Raw genomic sequence first — 20,524 nt, forward strand, 5'->3', positions numbered from 1 at the left:
TGAGGAGAGGCTGAGAGCCCTGGGGCTGTTCAGTCTGGAGAAGAGAAGCCTGAGAGGGGATGTAATAAATGTTTCTAAATATCTGAGGGCTGGGGGTCAGGAGGGAGGGGACAGGCTCTGCTCACTTGCTCCCTGGGACAGGACAAGGAGCAATGGATGTAAGCTGCAGCACAGGAGGTTCCACCTCAACACAAGGGGGAACTTATTCACTGTGAGGGTCACAGAGCACTGGCACAGGCTGCCCAGAGAGGTTGTGGAGTCTCCTTCTCTGGAGACTTTCAAGGCCTGTCTGGATGCATTCCTGTGTGACCTGAGCTAGACTGTATGGTCCTGCTCTGGCAGGAGGGGTTGGACTTGATCTCTTTGGGTCCCTTCCAACCCCTGCCATCCTGTGAGCCTGTGATGTGGCTCCAACCCCTCCAAAAGGCAAAAACCCCAACCCAACCTGAAGAAGCAACTAAAAAATATAACCACTCCCCCCACCCCCCAAAAAAAAAAACAACAACAAAAACCCCACCCCACCCACAAAACACAACCCAGCCAACCCACCCCCAGTAGAAAGCTGTGATTTATTATTCTGCAGATTGTTTGACCTCCCTGGTCCTCTCCCCTCCTCCCCCCTTACCTTTATGCCAAGAAACAAGTACCTGGTTCAGCAGCTGGGCCACGGAGCAGCAGGTACACAGAGGGATTTCCATGCCCTCCATCCATGTTGTGTGTACCTGTGGGCATGTTCCCTTTCTTAAAGCATTGCATCTCTCTTGTACCTCACACTGGAACAGGTCACCCAGGCAAGTAGCTCAGACCCCATGCCTGGAGACATTTGAGGTGAGGCTCGACTGGGCTCTGGCCAACCTGATCTAGTTGAGGATGTCCCTGCTGAGCACAGAGGGGGTTGGACTGGATGACCTTTGGAGGTGTCTTCCAACCAGACCATTCTACAATTTCCAAGCCAGATGTCAGAGAATCAGTGAGATCTGTGATACCAGTGGTATCTTAGAATATTTATTTAGAATACACCAAACCAGGTTGGAAGAGACCTTCAAGATCATCGTGTCCAACCCATCAACCAATCCAACCCACCTAAACAACTAACCCATGGCACCAAGCACCCTGTTAAGTCTCCCCCTGAACACCTCCAATGATGGTGACTCCACCACCTCACCAGGCAGCCCATTCCAATGGGCAATCACTCTTTCTGTATAGAACTTCTTCCTAACATCCAACCTGAACCTCCCCTGGCGCAGCCTGAGACTCTGTCCTCTTGTTCTTCCACACCTGTGCTCAGGCTGTAGTTCTGTCCAGTAAGTGAAGCTTTCCAGTGGTTTGATTTTGAGGAAATGAGGGCAGGAGGGGAACAACCATGGCTTAGTTAGTCATGAGGTGCTAGGTAACAGGTTGGCCTTGATGATCTCTGAGGTCTTTTCCAACCTTACTGATTCCATTCCATGACTCTATCCAAAAACCAAACAGCCTGTAAGGGAGGGGAGTCCTTTTTATTGTTTGTGATACAGTTGACTTGAAAGACAGTTCACAGGTGCTTTCTCTGACCAAAGTTCTGACATGAGGCCCCAGAATACCCAAGCCTAAGTGATGTGAAGTTCCCCACTAGCTTTCTTAATCAAAACAGACATGAAGCACAGAAATTGAGTGATACAACAGAAAGACTTAGCAAAAGAACACTGGTCTTCAGTGAAGCACTGAACTGGTTGCAACAGAAAGAAATATTCAATCAAGCATTTTATACTAAGCTATTTTTAATAGGAAGAAATGGAGGCAAGGAGAGTAACACAATATATCAGTAGAGGAGATGTTAAGGGATCCCAGCCAGAGGAGTTACATCAGCACTTCAGTGTCGACTAAAATCTACCATGACTTACAGTGTCTGAATTCAGCTCTGTGCTGTCATAACACAAAAGGTGACATTTCTTCCCTCCTCTGCACTCCTCCTGGCAAGCAGTGCACACAGATCAGCTGTGCATGGGAGGCTCTGCTGCACACAGGCTGACACTGCAGGAACGACAGCCACCTCAAGCCCAGCCGAGGGGCAGGAACGACTGAGCTGGTTCAGACGTTGTAGACCATGAGCCAGGCAACCATCACGACAGCAACTCCCAACACTGGCAGCATAAGCAGGTTCTTGTATTTCTGCCATGCTGATTGTTCAACTTCTACTTCATCCTTTCTTCTCTTGTTCTTTCTTCGTCCTTTTAACCTGTTTTCAAAGGCTTCCAGTTCAGCCTGGATGAAGAAAAGCAGAAGCAGTTTGACATTCGTGTCAGAATGAAGCCCAAGGAATTGTGCAGGTATTAGATAACTTTCCTACCCCCACATCAAAGAAAAAAGTTATTAAAACAAGTGCTGGGTTCTACACATTGGCCACAACAACCCCAGGCAGTGCTACAGGCTGGGGTCAGAGTGGCTGGAGAGCAGCCAGGCAGAAAGGGACCTGGGGGTACTGGTGGACAGTAGGCTGAACATGAGCCAGCAGTGAGCCCAGGTGGCCAAGAAGGCCAATGGCATCCTGGCCTGCATCAGGAACAGTGTGGCCAGCAGGAGCAGGGAGGTCATTCTGCCCTGTGCTCAGCACTGGTTAGGCCACACCTTGAGTCCTGTGTCCAGTTCTGGGCTCCTCAGTTTAGGAAAGATGTTGACTTGCTGGAAGGTGTCCAGAGAAGAGCAACAAAGCTGGGGAGGGGCTTGGAGCACAGCCCTGTGAGGAGAGGCTGAGGGAGCTGGGGTTGCTTAGCCTGGAGAAGAGGAAGCTCAGGGGAGACCTTCTTGCTCTCTACAACTGCCTGAAGGGAGGTTGTAGCCAGGTGGGGCTTGGTCTCTTCTCCCAGGCAAGCAGCACCAGAACAAGAGGACACAGTCTCAAGCTGTGCCAGGGGAGGTTCAGGCTGGAGGTGAGGAAGAAATTCTTCCCAGCAAGAGAGATTGGCCATTGGAATGTGCTGCCCAGGGAGGTGGTGGAGTCACCATCACTGGAAGTGTTTAAGAAGAGACTGGATGAGGCACTTGGTGCCATGGTTTAGTTGATTAGACGGTGTTGGGTGATTGGACTTGATGATCTCAAAGGTCTTTTCCAACCTGGCTAATTCTATTCTATTCTAACTGGCAGGCAATGGAAGTTGTGCATCTCATACAGGTGAGATGGTGGCACTGAATCCCAAAGTGGTTTTTGCTTCCAAGCATTAAGCCATGATTTAGTTTCCTATTGAAAACATCACCCCCAAAATGCAAACAACTGAAACTTTACAGTCATTTTTTATCTCAGGCTGCATATGTTAAAACAAAGTGAGATCACAGTCATAGAATGGTTGGATTTGGAATGAACTTCTGAAGATGAGGATGGTCAGGAGACTGGAGCACTGCCCTGTGAGGAGAGGCTGAGGGACCTGGGGCTGTTCAGTCTGGAAAAGAGACACCTTAGAGGGGATTTAATAAATGTTTATAAGTATCTGAGGGCTGGGGGTCAGGAGGGAGGGGACAGGCTCTGCTCACTTGCTCCCTGGGATAGAACAAGGAGCAATGGATGTAAGCTGCAGCACAGGAGGTTCCACCTCAACCCAAGGGGGAACTTCTTTACTGTGAGGGTCACAGAGCACTGGAACAGGCTGCCCAGAGAGGTTGTGGAGTCTCCTTCTCTGGAGACTTTCAAGGCCTGTCTGGATGCATTTCTCTGTGACCTGAGCTAGATTGTATGGTCCTGCTCTGGCAGGGGGGTTGGACTGGATGATCTCTTTGGGTCCCTTCCAACCCCTGACATCCTGTGATCCCGTGAAGATCATCGAGTCCAACCCCCCTGTCACAGCAGGACGCCCTAGGGCAGGTCACACAGGAATGTGTCCAGATGATGCTTTATCTTCACAGCTTTCTCCATAAATTCTGAATCTTCAGAGCTCTCAGATTGCTATCCCATGAAATATCTTAAAAAGATAAAAAAAGGCTGAAATCTTCAGAGACCTCCCCCCCCCCCAGTATGGATGCACTCTCTGCTACAGAGAAATTAATGGGAGTATAAAATCAAGTGCAAAAATCTATCCTCTTCCCCCCAGTTCTTGGTGCTTTGTATGCTCAGCTTAATTTTAGCCTAATGGCTATAATCTCAGATATGCACAAAAAGATTCCATTTGCTGTGGAATGGTATTATTAGTGCTCTAACTTAGCACTTAGTCATTCATATCTGACTGTGGTAGGTACATATCAGACTTCAAAAGAAAGCCCTGAGGGCCAAAAATGAAGCAAGGCAATTGGAAAAAGTAAGAGGAATGCCAAGCTTCCTTCCACCCAGAACAGCAACTTCAGGGTGATGCCTGGATTGAACACTAGGATGCATTGATCCCTATTCCTCATTCCCCTCCACAGCCTTTTAAATGATTATCAAGAAAATACAGACAAAAACCTCATTTTAGAACAGAAAGCTGAAATAAAAGTAGGATAAGATGGCCTGAAACAAAGTGGTTAGGCCACACCTTGAGTCCTGTGTCCAGTTCTGGGCTCCACAGTTTAGGAAAGATGTTGAGGTGCTGGAAGGTGTCCAGAGAAAGGCAACAAAGCTGGGGAGGGGTCTGGAGCACAGCCCTGTGAGGAGAGGCTGAGGGAGCTGGGGTTGCTTAGCCTGGAGAAGAGGAGGCTCAGGGGAGACCTTCTTGCTCTCTGCAACTATCTGAAGGGAGGTTGTAGCCAGGTGGGGCTTGGTCTCTTCTCCCAGGCAACCAGCATCAGAACAAGAGGACACAGTCTCAAGCTGTGCCAGGGGAGGTTTAGGATGGATGTCAGGAAGAAGTTCTTCCCAGAAGGAGAGATTGGCCATTGGAATGTGCTGCCCAGGGAGGTGGTGGAGTCACCCTCACTGGAGGTGTTTAGGAAGAGCCTGGATGAGGCACTTGGTGCCATGGTTAGGTTGATTAGATGGTGTTGGGTGATGGGTTGATGATCTCAAAGGTCTTTTCCAACCTGGTTAATTCTATTCTATTCCAAACAGTACATGAATGAGACTCCAATGAGGAGCCACCTAATTGCTAGGAAAATCAGCAAGGATGCCATAAAAGAGAGAGCTGAGAGACTAAAACCAGAAAAGGTTCAACAGTCTTCTGAATTTTGGGGTAGAGCTGTGAGGGAAAGTCTAGGACAGTGGAACAGAGAGACAGGATGAACTGAAAGAGAGATGGGAGCAGCAGGAGTGCAGCAAGCCAGGCCTGGCTGGGCAAAAGGCAGAAACTGAAGCAGAGGAAACATGGACAGTGAACAGAGACAAAGCCTGGCCACAAGAGGAAATAAATCTACGTGAGTACTACTGCAGCACTGCCAGGAAGAGAGGGACTAAGACAATAAGGTAGGTGCATTAAAGAAACAAGAACAAGACTGTCTGGGGAAATGGGCAGAGCAGGAGCCCAGTAAATATAATTTTCCTTTGGAACTGAAGATTGCCTGCTGCCTGGTCTTCCTCCACTGACAGCAAAGATTTGTCAGAGCTTCACAGAGCAGATCTCACTTCCCTTCTCGGGCCAGCCAGCACTGACAGCAGGAGAAAGGGACTCATTCTGATGTCTGTGCCTTTGTACCTAATGAAGGCAGGAACTGTTGGCACATCTGTGATGAGAAGGGGAGAAAAGTTCAGACAAAGTTCCACAGCCTGCTGTTTGAACCAAGATGACTTTCAGCTAGCTAATCCTCCTTTAGAAAAGCAAAGGGTTTTAATGAGGCAGATTCTGCAAAATCCCAAAGCTGGTGGCAAGCATGGCCAGCAGGGCCAGGGAGGTGATTCTCCCCCTCTAATCTGCTCTGCTGAGACCCCACCTGGAGTTCTGTGTCCAGTTCTGGAGCCTCTGTTACAGGAGGGCCCTGGAGGTGCTGGAAGGTGTCCAGGGAAGGGCCATGAGGATGAGCAGAGGGCTGGAGCTGCTCTGCTGTGAGGACAGACTGAGGGAGTTGGGGTTCTTCAGTCTGGAGAGGAGAAGGCTCCCAGGAGATCCAATTGTGGCCTTCCAGTATCTGAAGGGGGCTAACAAGAAAGCTGGGGAGGGACATTTTAGGGTGTCAGGGAGTGATAGGACTGGGGGAAATGGAACAAGAATAGAAATGGGGAGATTCAGCTTGGATGTTAGGAAGAAGTTCTTCCCCATGAGGGTGGTGAGACACTGGCACAGGTTGCCCAGGGAGGTGGTGGAAGCCTCATCCCTGGAGGTTTTGCAGCCCAGGCTGGATGTGGCTGTGAGCAACCTGCTGTAGTGTGAGGTGTCCCTGCCCATGGCAGGGGGGTTGGAACTGGCTGATCCTTGAGGTCCCTTCCAGCCCTGACAATTCTGTGATTCAGTAAGTGCAGAGGTCTTAAGGTTTTACAGCTAATATGGCAGCACTTCCCTTGAGACAGACACTACACAAAATCTGGGGCTTCTCTTTTTATGTGCCTGTGATCTCCAAGTGTTACAAGCAGAGTGCTTGGTGAACTGCAGCACTGTGAATGAAAAGACAGGGCTTGGATAATTATGTAACAGGCACTGAATTGCTTCTGTAGAGAGCTTAATAAAAACCCAGCTAAAAATGAATAGATCATTAACAACACAGTATGGAAAAAGGTTTGTGGGCAGAGAATACCAGAAGGAAACCATCACCAGGCTTGGAAAGCTACCTACAGATTTTATGTAACTGCCAACCTGCCCAAGGTGTCACCTCAGTGAGCTCTGAACAACAAAGTTGTGCCCAGTCTGCAACGTACTTTAGTGCTTCAAACTAAACAAGCTCAAGCTTTTCATGTAGAGCATGAACCTAACCTCTTTGTGTGCAGACATGTTACAAGGAAAAGCATCTATTTTCAGAGTGGCAGGTAGGGATAGGGTTAGAACAGAATCAACCAGGTTGGAAAAGACCTCAGAGATCATTGGGTCCAAGCTATCACCCAACACCATCTAATCAACTAAACCATGGCACCAAGCACCCCATCCAGGCTCTTCTTGAACACCTCCAGTGATGGTGACTCCACCACCTCCCTGGGCAGCACATCCCAATGGCCAATCTCTCTTGCTAGGAAGAACTTCTTCCTAACATCCAGCCTAAACCTCCCCTGGCACAGCTTGAGACTGTGTCCTCTTGTTCTGGTGCTGCTTGCCTGGGACAAGGGGGATTAGAGGGAGTGGAGCAAAAATAGCAGTAAGAAGACTCAGCTTGGATGTTAGGAAGAAGTTGTTCCCCATGAGGGTGGTGAGACACTGGCACAGGCTGCCCAGGGAGGTGATGGAAGCCTCATGCCTGGAGGTTTTTGCAGCCAGGCTGGATGTGGCTGTGAGCAACCTGCTGTAGTGTGAGGTGTCCCTGCCCATGGCAGGGGGCTTGGAACTGGATGGTCCTCGAGGCCCCTTCCAGCCCTGACATTTCTGTGATTCTATGACTATTTACACTGCTTGCTCTAAACAATTTGATGTCAGATAATGTCTAATTTAGTGTTGCTCAGGTACTGGATTCTGCTCCTTCATGTTGTTACTCTCCACGTTCTTCCTGCACTGGAACTGAGTAGGAGCCCCATGGAAACATGCAGATAATTAACAGAATCCCAGAACTGCCAGGGTTGGAAGGGACCTCAAGGATCATCTAGTCCCAACCCCTCTAAGTTAATGCAAATAACAGTAACCCTGCAGACACAAAGTGTGTATCTTGAAATTTCAGGACTTGTATATTGCAGGGGCACAAGAGGCAGCGAATTTTTGTTTTTGCTTCTAAGGAGCTGTTAAATCATTTTTCTTTCTAAGAAGTAAAGGAAACAAAATCTTTCATGCAACTCTTTAAATCAGAATTCAGGTTTGAGACACTGACTTTCAGTACTGAAACTGTTACTATCACCAGTTAGGTGTCCAGTTCTGGGCCCCTCAATTCAAGGAAGATGTTGAGTTGCTGGAAGGTGTCCAGAGAAGGGCAGTGAGGCTGGGGAGGGGATTGGAGCACAGCCCTGTGAGGGGAGGCTGAGGGAGCTGGGGTTGCTTAGCCTGGAGAAGAGGAGGCTCAGGAGACCTTCTTGCTCTCTAAAGCTACCTGAAGGGAGGTTGCATCCAGGTGGGGGTTGGTCTCTTCTCCCAGGCAAGCAGCACCAGAACAAGAGGACACATTCTCAAGCTGTGCCAGGGGAGGTTCAAGGCTGGATGTTAGGAAGATATTCTTCTCAGCAAGAGAGATTGGCCATTGGAATGTGCTGCCCAGGGAGGTGGTGGAGTCACCATCACTGGAGGTGTTTAAGAGGGGACTGGATGAGGCACTTGGTGCCATGGTTTAGTTGATTAGATGGTGTTGGGTGATGGGTTGGACTCGATGATCTCAAAGGTCTTTTCCAACCTGATTAATTCTGTGATTCTGTGAAAATGTAACCCAATCTTTTATATTAGAGTGGAGCAGAGAGGGAGCTTGGTCTGAATTGTTAAGTAGTCAAAGCAATGATCATTCTGTCCACTTCTTAGCAGTTGTGATACCCCTGGCCTCACACTGTGAAGCGGAGGGAAAGTTTGGCTGCCAGGGCCACGGTGAGAAGCCTAAGCAAGCTGTCTCCTTTCCACGAAGAACTAAGTGATTCCATCTGTAAATGATGTTAGCAGAAGCTGCTACCAAATATAGCAAATGTCAAAATACAAATGTGCAGAGCAACCAGAGCACTGAGGAGTTTGTACATCAAGAAGTGCAAGAAGTCTGAATCACAACAGGTCTGAAGAAGCTGTGACTGAGAGATGAACTGTCTCTATGAAAAATGGCTAATGACATCTGGAAGGTAGTAAAAGATGCAAACCTTTTTCAGAAGGGAGTATACTCAGTAAATATATAACCTTAACATGACCCAACACCACCTGATGGTTGAGACATGAAGACAATAACATCACAAGATGATCACAGAACAGTTCCTGGTCCCCTGGAGGACAAGTGCCTACCTGTATGCTTGCCCTACCTGATGAGTGGACACACTCCTCACTGAAAAACTCAAGCAGACCTTGCCAAAGCATGACAGACGTGACACTTCATTAAACTCTCTAGCCAATTAATCAAAGTATGCATAACAGAAGTTGTGACCCACAGAGAAACTGTCTGTTCTAATGAGATTGGGGCAATGGTGCAAGAGGATCAGCTCTGTGAGTAAGCCTCTGGCACCCCCTGTCAAGCAGGCAGTGAGCTGGTGGCTCTGTGATAAAGCAGTGTGATGTGCAGCTGAAAATACAGCTACAGCCCAGTACAGAGCTGCTGTGATAAGTGAGGAGAAGCAGAAAATATACTCTGGACTTGGAAGGTGATCTGGTGTCAAATGCTCAGGCACCGGCAGGAACTATCTGGAAGGAGAGCAGTGAGGCTGTAGTGTAGCCTCCAGGGGACAAACCCAACCCAGCCAGCAGCAGTGAGGCTGTAGTGTAGCCTCCAGGGGACAAACCCAACCCAGCCAGCAGCAGTGAGGCTGTAGTGTAGCCTCCAGGGGACAAACCCAACCCAGCCAGCAGCAGTGAGGTGAGGCAGAAAGCACACTCTGGACTTGGAAGGTGATTTGGTGTCAAATGCTCAGGCATAGGCAGGAGCTATCTGGAAGGAGAGCAGAGAGGCTGTAGTGTAGCCTCCAGAGGACAAACCCACCCCAGGCAGCACCACCAAGCCAGTCTACCCTTTTGGCCTGAAACACCATTACTATTAGTGCCTCCAGGCAGCTGGCACAGAAGCCTCTTGGACAGATGCTCACCATGGACAGCAATTACAGGAAATACACATTTCCCACCCTCACTCCCCAAGATCTTGAAGGACAAAGACTCCTTCAGCCTTCCTCATGATGGGAGGAGGGAGGCTTCACCCAAGATCTCTATCTCTAGGCTATTCAGCAGTTCTGTGGGGACCTTATAAAGTGATCCAAATCAAGAGTACTTAGTATTTTTAAGGTAAGCTATAGAATACACAGTCATAATAATGCAAGATTAAGCTGATTATGAAGAGAATCCTCAGGAAAGCATGAGAACTGGGAGAAGCTGTGGGCTTTTAACCACTGTAAATCATTCACAGCACGGATCTTCAAGTAAGGTTAACAGCTGACAGGAATGACTCTGCATATCACAGTACAAACCATACCTCTTTACTTGCATATAAATGAAATGATTTGCCAACAAGAGTGAGGTGGGGAGGAAGAGAATGAGACAAAAAAGAAAGGTTGATACCTGTTGCCTTCTCTTCTCTTCTTCAATAGCAGCTTTGGCTTCTGCCTCTTTAATCTGTCCAGAAACACAAAAGTCATAAGCAACTATTGTAAACCCATCTTCTTACAGGGTCATAATCACTCCTGTGGCATGGCTCTCAGCCAAGGCAACCAAAACCTCCCTCAAGTGAGCTCTAAACTTAGGTTACAAAACATTCACTGCATCATCTCGCACTGGGAAAGCACAGAATGGATGCTGCAAGGTGAGAAATTCAACCTCTGGCTTCACCTTGACAAGTTTAACTAACAAACATAAAACTTAAAAGGAATAGTTTGGTCACCAGCAAGGAGGAAAAATCTCTGAAGGCAGGTATTCTACTTTTTTTTAGCAACTTGATCCTCAGTTCAGGACATTTTACACATACAGGTAGTTCCTACATACATAATTCACACACCACTTCCTTCCTTCACACACTACTTAATTCACACCCTATACAGTTAATTTACACACATATATTTCAGCCCAAGTACTTTAAACATTCCCTGGCTACTAAAGCCAAAGGAGACCTTACTGTGGCCTGCCAGGATATGAAGGGGGCTACAAGGAAGCTAGGGAGGGACTTTTGAGGGTGTCAGGGAGGGATAGGACTGGGGGGAATGGAATAAAACTAGACACGGGTAGATTCAGCTTGGATGTTAGGAAGAAGTTCTTCCTGATGAGGGTGGTGAGACACTGGCACAGGTTGCCCAGGGAGGTGGTGGAAGCCTCATCCCTGGAGGTATCATAGTATCATAGTACCATTCAGGGTTGGAAGGGACCACAAGGATCATCTAGTTCCAACCCCCCAGCCAGGCTGGATGTGGCTGTGAGCAACCTGCTGTAGTGTGAGGTGTCCCTGCCCATGGCAGGGGGGTTGGAACTGGCTGATCCTTGAGGTCCCTTCCAACCCTGACAATTCTATGATTCAATGCACTTGAATCTTAGCTCCTGCACTCAGTTGTCTGGTTCTGCAATAACAGAAGAATGGCAAGCCTGAGCATATACAAAAGGTAACAGGATGGAGTGGCCTCCATCTAAAGGGAGGCCTAGCTAGGAGCCATCGGGTGACTCAGAGGGCACAAAAGCCTGAGGAGTGTGAAGATGCCACATCAGGAAAAAACATCAATAAATGACCAGCAGGCAGGTTGGTAACAGAGGGAAGTATTCTACCCCCACATAGTATTTGGCTGCATCTAGAAATCTGGTGCTCCAGGATGTTTATAGATGCCAAAAGTTTTTGTTGACTGAAAAACAGTTAAGCACCCTAAGAGGAGATAAATCCAACAAAGACCACTGCACAGAAACTCACCAGCTTGAGCCCTGAAATTCCCCCCAGTCAGACATCATGTCAGTCACAACAGCAAGAGGAAGAGCACCGTGGGGAAGTGATGCCTGTGCTGCCTGCTGTGCATTTCTTGGATGTTTAGCATTGCAGCCATTGAATTGCTCCCTCATCCAAGTTAGAGGTAAAAATTGGGTCAAGAAGTTGAAATGCAAACAAGCTTTGACCTTAATAACTGGATGATCTGACAAGAATTTACTAAATACAGTTTGTGCAGGTGGAATTTGTTCCAAACAATTTGCAGTTCAAGCACTCTTGATGACTCTTAACATGATTCTAATATGACTTCAGTCTGCTCTGGTGAGACCCCTCCAGGAGTACTGCATCCAATTCTGATGCCCCCAACACAAAAGGGACATGGAGCAGGTCCAGAGGAGGCCACAAAGATGATCAGAGGGCTGAAGCACCTCTGCAGTGGGGGCAGGCTGGGAGAGTTGAAGGCTGTTTGGCCTGGAGATGAGAAGGCTCCAGGGAGACCTTCAAGCAGCCTTCCGGTACATGAAGGGGGCTACAAGAGAGCTGGGGAAGGACTTTTGACAAGGGCTTGCAGTAACAGGACAAGAGGCAATGGCTTAGAGCTGGAAGAGAGCAGATTTAGACTGGAGATGAGGAAGAAATTCTTTACAGTGAGGGTGGTGAGGCACTGGAACAGGTTTCCCAGGAAGGTTGTGGATACTTCCTTCCTGGAGGTTTTCAAGGCCAGGCTGGACGAGGCCTAGACCAATCTGGGCTGGTGGAAGGTGTCCCTGCCCATGGCAGGGGCTTGGAACTAAATGATCTTTAAAGTCCCTTCCAAACTAAACCATTCCATGGATCTATGACACAGGAGAAAGCAGACCAGCCCATGCTGAGCTCCAGCAGGGTGCACTGAGAACAGGGCCAGTAGCCCAGACCTATTTGCAACCTTTCAGGCAATTCATAAAGTTGCTGAATCATGCATCCAATAAAAGCATTATTGATACATTCATTAATCCAGGCTCAACAGCAGAGTCTCTCTTAAGAAGAGTCTTTAGAAGAGCTTTTCAGCCACTCACACGTGAAACTGACAGGTCTGGCGTGGACAATGCTGCAGAGGCAGCCTGCTGCTGTTTCACTGCCATCTAACGGCAGAACTGCAGCTCCAAAGGGACAGTGACCCATAAATGTGGGAAGAGAAACCCAACAAACCACAAGAGCTGCTTTTTACACTGCTGTGGTCACTACAAGGAAGCCAGGGAGCTGCTGGAGCCTGCCCAGAGAAGGGCAACAAAGCTGGTGAAGGGTCTGGAGAACATAGAGGGGTGGCTGAGGGAACTGGGGTTGTTTAGTATGGAGAAGAGGAGGTTGAGGGGAGACCTCATTGCTCTCTTACAGCTACCTGAAGGAGGTTGTAGTGAGCTGGGGGATCAGTCTCTGCTCTCTAATATCAGGTGATAAGACACGGGGAAATGGCTGAAATTGAACCAGGGGAGGTTTAATTGGGATACTGGAAAAATTTCTTTCCTCCAAGAGTGGTCAGGCATTGAAACAGGCTCCCCAGGAAGGTGGTGGAGTCAAAACCAAGTAGACATGACACCTTGGGACTGGGTTTAATGGTGGACTACATGACCTCAGAGCTCTTTTCCAGCCAAACCAATACTCTGATTCTGTATTTGTATAAGACACTGTGGTGGTTTCCACAGCTTTCCATTTGCTTCTAACTGAGTTGGTCTGGGAAAGTTAATGCTGGGGGGGGAAACTTCACCCCACCACAGACACACAGAGGGAAGCTTAGCCATTCTCATCACAGCATGGAAAAAATCTTTCTAGAACTCCTTCTTCACTAAACTGTCCAGTAAAAGACACAGGGGATTCCTCAGAAGTGCACACTCATTAGGTGCTGGAGTTGGGGCTGTTCAGTCTGGAGGAGGCTCCCAGGAGACCTTACTGTGGCCTTCCAGTATCTGAAAGGGGCTACAAGAAATCTGGGGAGGGACTTCTTAGGGTGTCAGGCAGTGACAGGACTGGGGGGAATGGAACAAAACTAGGGTAGATTCAGCTTGGATGTTAGGAAGAAGTTCTTGCCCATGAGGATGGTGAGACACTGGCACAGGTTGCCCAGGGAGGTGGTGGAAGCCTCATCCCTGGAGGTGTTTGCAGCCAGGCTGGATGTGGCTGTGAGCAACCTGCTGTAGTGTGAGGTGTCCCTGCCCATGGCAGGGGGGTGGAACTGGCTGAGCCTTGAGGTCCCTTCCAACCCTAACAATTGTGTCTCTGGATAACAGCATGCAGCAGTTTCTTTACTTCATAAGCCAGCAGAATTAAGAAGCAGCCACATTTACAGCAGGCTAAAAAGCGCACTGCAACTGCTGCAAACTGTGGTTCCATTCTGCTGGTACAGGATAACTAACACAGTGTGACAGGATTCCACTCTTCATGCTCCACCAGCTGAGCTGCAGTGAGCTGTGAAACTTTCCCTGGAAAAAGCAGATTTAACCACTGCCCTGTGAAGTGGCCTGGCACTAACCTTACAGCACTGATCATCAGTGAAATCAGCTGACTTTATCAGCACTGACCCTCACTTGTTCTCAGTGGATGAGGAAGGAACCACTTCTAACAAGAACAATAATAACAACAATAGTAACAGTATTCTTTTCCAGCCTGGTTAATTCTGTGACTCTGTAATAATAATAATGAACAGGAGTCCTGTTTCAACAGGCTATTTCACTGAGCTAATCAACACTCTCTAAACCACCAATTCTCCCCACTGAGCCAAATGCAAGCTGCCATGAAACAGGACATTCTATTTATCATGTGGGTTTTTTGCTGGCAATGCCTTGAAAAACGATTCTGTGCTCATTTCTTCCTCCTTTTCTTGAAGCACTGGGAAGAAATTACAGCTACAATGGATACATTACCTCAGATGCTTTCCTCTTCATTTCCTTGCACAATGCATCACATTCCAGTGAAACTTGGCCTTCTTGTATCTTGCTGCACTGGATTTCCTGTTAAGTATAATTTGAGTCTTTTATAATCATTTTCCTATAGAAAATGTAGTTACTTATCCATTTCTGCATGGAAAGGATTGTAGACCATTCTTGTGTAGTAAACCATTGCTTACACAGAAAATAAAGCTAATGCTTTAAATGCTGTTTGAACCTGTAAATTCTGTATTAAATTGTCCCTCTCCTCTTTTCCTTCTTTCTGATAAGCTAAGGTGAACACAGGAATAAATCAAACAGTCCAGTTCAGTTTCTCATCTCTTTTCTCACTTGTTTGCCTAAGAAAAAGAAAAGCTGCTGAACTCTGGCAGAAAGAGCCTCAGTAATTTTCTATACAGTCTCTTATCTGGCTGGAGATTGCAGGTCTGGTCACAAGGGGAAACAGGGAAAGAAAGAAAATAAGAGAGAGAAAGGGGCAAAACACCAAAAGAGAGAGAGAGAGAAAGGGGCAAAACACCAAAAGAGAGAGAGAGAGAAAGGGGCAAAACACCAAAAGAGAGAGAGAGAAAGGGGGGGAAAACCAAAGAGAGAGAAAGGGGGGGAAAACCAAAGAGAGAGAAAGGGGGCAAAACCAAAGAGAGAGAAAGGGGGCAAAACCAAAGAGAGAGAAAGGGGGCAAAACCAAAGAGAGAGAAAGGGGGCAAAACCAAAGAGAGAGAAAGGGGGCAAAACCAAAGAGAGAGAAAGGGGGCAAAACCAAAGAGAGAGAAAGGGGGCAAAACCAAAGAGAGAGAAAGGGGGCAAAACCAAAGAGAGAGAAAGGGGGCAAAACCAAAGAGAGAGAAAGGGGGCAAAACCAAAGAGAGAGAAAGGGGGGAAAACAAAGAGAGAGAAAGGGGGGAAAAACAAAGAGAGAGAAAGGGGGGAAAACAAAGAGAGGGAAAGGGGGGAAAACAAAGAGAGGGAAAGGGGCAAAAACAAAGAGAGAGAAAGGGGGGAAAACAAAGAGAGGGAAAGGGGCAAAACCAAAGAGAGAGAAAGGGGGCAAAACCAAAGAGAGAGAAAGGGGGCAAAACCAAAGAGAGAGAAAGGGGGCAAAACCAAAGAGAGAGAAAGGGGGCAAAACCAAAGAGAGAGAAAGGGGGCAAAACCAAAGAGAGAGAAAGGGGGGAAAACAAAGAGAGAGAAAGGGGGGAAAAACAAAGAGAGAGAAAGGGGGGAAAACAAAGAGAGGGAAAGGGGGGAAAACAAAGAGAGGGAAAGGGGGGAAAACAAAGAGAGGGAAAGGGGCAAAAACAAAGAGAGAGAAAGGGGCGAAAACAAAGAGAGAGAAAGGGGGGAAAACAAAGAGAGAGAAAGGGGGGAAAACAAAGAGAGGGAAAGGGGGGAAAACAAAGAGAGGGAAAGGGGGGAAAACAAAGAGAGGGAAAGGGGCGAAAACAAAGAGAGGGAAAGGGGCGAAAACAAAGAGAGGGAAAGGGGCAAAAACAAAGAGAGAGAAAGGGGGAAAAAACAAAGAGAGAGAAAGGGGGAAAAAACAAAGAGAGAGAAAGGGGGAAAAAACAAAGAGAGAGAAAGGGGAAAAAACAAAGAGAGGGAAAGGGGCGAAAACAAAGAGAGAGAAAGGGGCAAAAACAAAGAGAGAGAAAGGGGGAAAAAACAAAGAGAGAGAAAGGGGAAAAAACAAAGAGAGAGAAAGGGGAAAAAACAGAGAGAGAGAAAGGGGAAAAAACAGAGAGAGAGAAAGGGGAAAAAACAGAGAGAAGAAAACAGAAAGACAAAAAAAGAAAAAAAAAAGGAGAAAAAAGAGGGCAGAAAAAAAATCTCCCTCCTTCTAGTACTGGCAAGAAAAAAAAATATCTGTAGGCAGAGACTGTCCAACCTGAAGCCCTTTTTCTGTATGTGTCACCCCACCTGCAAGACTTCTGGTTGCACAAAACATTTCTAGGAGAAGCTGAGAGCTGTGGGGAATTGCAGCCCATGTGGAAGGCTCAGAAGTTAAACTGTGCCCAGAACAAGAATTTCATCATCTTCTAATCACCAGATAATTATTTGTTCATTAAGTCATGATTAGGTGCCAAGACTTCACATCAGCTTCTGTTCTTCTCATAGCAGAATCACAGAATGCACTGAGTTAGAAGGGACCTCTTCTAAAGGTCATCTAGTCCAGATCCCATGCAGTAAGCAGGGACATCCTCAATTAGATCAAGTTGCTCAGAGCCCCATGAAGCCTGACCCTGAATGTCTCCAGGGACAGGGCCTCCATCACCTTCCTGGGCAACCTCTTCCTGAGTTCCACCACCCCCAGAGTGAAGAACTTCTTCCTAATGTGCAATACTCTACATGGCTTTGTCCCTTACCTCTGTTAGAAGCCAAGGATGCTGATGCCTGTACTTGCTTTAAGGTTTGCAGAGAATCTGTTAACTGATTTCATTAGTTAGGGATTCACAATAAATTTGTGCTTGTTCCAACTTATGTGATGTGCTTTTGTGGCCAAGAAGGCCAAAGCCATTCTGGGCTGGATTAGAAGGGCTGTGGTTAGTAGGTTGAGAGAAGTTCTTCCTCTGGTGGTGAGGCCACACCTGGAATATTGTGTCCAGCTCTGGGCCCCTCAGGTCAAGAAGGACCTCAGGGAACTGCTTGAAAGAGTGCAGTGCAGAGCACAAAAATTATTAGGGGGAGTGGAACATATTTCTTATGAGGAGAGCCTGAGAGAGCTGAGGGCTCCTTAGCTTGGAGAAGAGGAACCTCAGGGGTGACCTCATTCATGTTGATAAAGATGTGCAGGGTGACTGCCCAGAGGTTGGAGCCAGGCTCTGCTCAGTGATACCCAATGCCAGCACAAGGGGCAGTGGTGGAAACTGAGGCATAGGAAGTTCCATGGAAACAGGAGGGAACTTTTTTTCCCCTGTGAGGGTGATAGAGCCCTGGAACAGGCTGCCTAGGGGGGTTGTGGAGTCTCCCTCTCTGGAGATATTCAAAACCTGCCTGGATGCATTGCAGTGTGATCTGCTCTAGGTGATCCTGCTCTGGCAAAGGGGTTGGACTGGATGAGCTTTCAAGGTCCCTTCCAGCCCTTAACATTCTCTGATTCTAAACTTTCCCAGCCTTCTTTTTCTACTCAAATCATCCAACTATTCTCCCAATGAAGCTACAAACATTCAGGTATGCCTGAAGATAAAGCTACCTCAGGCAACTAAAAACCCTTTAGAACCAACACGATTTTATACTCCCCAGTGAACCTTTTGATATTACAACCCAGACCTCCAGCTGATGTTAATTGTTACTGATCTCCTGGAATTAACTGGACCTATTCAAATCTGCACCAGAGCCACCCTATGCACAGAAAACCTAGGAACATGCAGAAAGAAAAGAGCTGATTCTCAGAGGTGCAGCTTCAAAATGTACCTTTTTCAGTCTCTTGCAGAGACATCGAAGTTTGACCTTCTGGCTGCAGTTCAGAGGACAGCTCCTGGAATGGCAAATCTCTTTACAGCGGTGACCACAGGGCAGCTAGGAAGAACACAGGGTAAAAACAAGCCCACAATCAAAACAGTCACACCAACAAGAGACTTCAAAACTATAAAGCATTCATGCACTGGTTTTATTTTTGGACATAGCAGTTTCACAGAACACTCCTACAGCTTCTCGGTTTTTCCCCACTTGTGAAGTAGACTGAGTCCAGTTCTGGGCCCCTCAGGTTAGGAAAGATGTTGAGATGCTGAGAGGTGTCCAGAGAAGGGCAACAAAGCTGGGGAGGGGTCTGAAGCACAGCCCTGTGAGGAGAGGCTGAGGGAGCTGGGGTTGCTTAGCCTGGAGAAGAGGAGGCTCAGGGGAGACCTTCTTGCTCTCTAAGCTCCCTGAAGGGAGGTTGTAGCCAGGTGGGGGTTGGTCTCTTCTCTCAGGCAACCAGCACCAGAATAAGAGGACACATTCTCAAGCTGTGCCAGGGGAGGTTTAGGCTGGATGTGAGGAAAAAATTCTTCCCAGAGAGCTTGGCCATTGGAATGTGCTGCCCAGGGAGGTGGTGGAGTCACCATCACTGGAGGTGTTTAAGAAGAGCCTGGATGAGGCACTTGGTGCCGTGGTTTAGTTGATTAGATGGTGTTGGGTGATGGGTTGGACTTGAGGATCTCAAAGGTCTTTTCCAACCTGGTTAATTTTATTCTATTTTTTATTATTAAATAATTGACATTTTGTTTGCTTGGTTGGTTTTGTTTCCCCCCCCCAGAATATTTCCCTGTTCTTTCCCACATTTCAACTCCTGTAGAACAATGGCACTTTATGATCAGGAGGTGCTGGAAGGTGTCCAAAGAAGGGCCACAAGGATGAGCAGAGGGCTGGAGCTGCTCTGCTACAAGGACAGACTGAGAGAATTGGGGCTGTTCAGTCTGGAGAAGAGAAGGCTCCTAGGAGACCTTATTTTGGCCTTCCAGTATCTGAAGGGGGCTACAAGAAAGCTGGGGAGGGACTTTTGAGGGTGTCAGGGAGTGATAGGACTGGGGGGAATGGAACAAAACTAGAAATGGGTAGATTGAGATTGGATGTTAGGAAGAAGTTCTTCCCCATGAGGGTGGTGAGAGCCTGGCACAGGTTACCCAGGGAGGTGGTGGAAGCCTCATCCCTGGAGGTTTGTAAGGCCAGGCTGGATGTGGCTGTGAGCAACCTGCTGTAGTGTGAGGTGTCCCAGCCCATGGCAGGGGGGTTGGAGCTGGCTGATCCTTGAGGTCCCTTCCAATCTTAACAATTCTATGATTCTATAACTGTAACTCCCAGGTGTATAACCTTCTTGGTGAGCAGTAAATTTAGATTCTCAGAAGTCCACTGGAATTGGCTCAACATCTGAGCTCCTATTATGAAACATATCTAAAAAGAATGCAGAACTTACCAACCAAAAATCATGGAAGAGACATCCAGATTTTCATGTGCATGCCAATCACCAGTTATTATTACACTGATAGGTACTTTGGGGTTCAGGCTCAGGTTTTTTAGTTACCATTTCAGTGCATTTCAAAGAGGACTTTAAGGAACCTCTAAGTCCTTCAACACAGGAAGGACATAGACATGATGGAGCAGGTCCAGAGAAGGGACATGAAAGCGACCAGGGGGTTGCAGCACCTCCCTACAAGGACAGGCTGAGGGAGCTGGGGGTGTTCAGCCTGGGGAGAAGAGAATGCTGCCTTCCACTACCTGAAAGGGGCTACAAGAAGGATGGAGAGAGACTGTTTACAAAGACCTGCAGTGATAACAGAAGGGGCAATGGCTTCAAACTAAAGAAGAGCAGATTTAGAGTGGATATTAGGAGCAATTCCTTTACCATGAGGGTAGTGGAACACTGGAAAAGGTTGCCCAGGGAGGTAGTTGAGGCCCCATCCTTAGAGATATTCAAGGGGAGGCTTGACAGGACTCTGGGCAACCTGATTTAATGGAGGATGTCCCTGCTGACTGCAGGACAGTTGGGCTAGATGACTTTTGGAGGTCCCTTCCAATCTGAACCACCCTATGTCAGACACCCTCTCCCTGTAGGTGCTCATGGCCAGGTTGGATGAGGCCTTGAGCAACCTGGACTAGTGGAAGGCATTCCTGCCCATGGCAGGGTGGTTGGAAGTGGATGATCTTCAAGGTCCCCTCCAACCTAAACTGTTCTGTGAATCTATGCTCATTAGTAATGTCTAGTCCTCCCAAAGCCAGGCAGCTCCTCTGATCCCTCTAGGGGTGGACAAAGTCTTCCCAACAGACCTCCATTCTAGTGGTTCACTAAGGAGGCTGTTGCAGGAACCCAGTACAAGATGCAAGAGCTTACTTACATTGTCTACATTTATTGCAGGCAGTCTACATCTCTCAGTTCTTACCCTCATACTGAAATATTTCTCTGCTGTCCCTTCATCAAAGGCTCTTTATTTCCACAGTGCTCCTTCCATTGCATTTCAAGCAGCTTAAATCAATGTTTCCTGAATGCAGTAGTCAGAACTGCATGGAATATTCCACATGACATCTCAGCAGGAAGGGCTCTGCACAATGCCTTAATTGCACCTTACTCTTAACAGAATATCTTCCCTAATACATCTTCAGCTCTCATTTGCATTTCTCTCCAGCTA

At 47.6% G+C, this 20,524-nt stretch overlaps 1 protein-coding gene across 1 annotated transcript in view; it reads right to left on the minus strand.

Moving 5' to 3' along the window:
- Positions 1 to 1,288: 1,288 nt before the first annotated feature.
- The window catches only part of NFXL1 (nuclear transcription factor, X-box binding like 1), a 66,304-nt gene continuing 47,068 nt past the window's right edge, over positions 1,289 to 20,524 (minus strand). The window contains exons 19-22 of the mRNA XM_068137646.1: positions 17,835 to 17,939; positions 14,403 to 14,489; positions 10,167 to 10,220; positions 1,289 to 2,241 (exon numbers count right to left, since the gene is read on the minus strand). Coding sequence (XP_067993747.1) covers positions 2,068 to 2,241; positions 10,167 to 10,220; positions 14,403 to 14,489; positions 17,835 to 17,939 — 420 coding nt within the window. The 3' untranslated portion in view covers positions 1,289 to 2,067. The remainder of the gene's footprint in view (positions 2,242 to 10,166; positions 10,221 to 14,402; positions 14,490 to 17,834; positions 17,940 to 20,524) is intronic.

This window comes from Melanerpes formicivorus, unplaced genomic scaffold (genome assembly GCF_026170545.1).
Source record: "Melanerpes formicivorus ecotype bairdi unplaced genomic scaffold, bMelFor1.0.p_v2 SCAF_4, whole genome shotgun sequence".
NCBI lineage: Eukaryota > Metazoa > Chordata > Aves > Piciformes > Picidae > Melanerpes > Melanerpes formicivorus.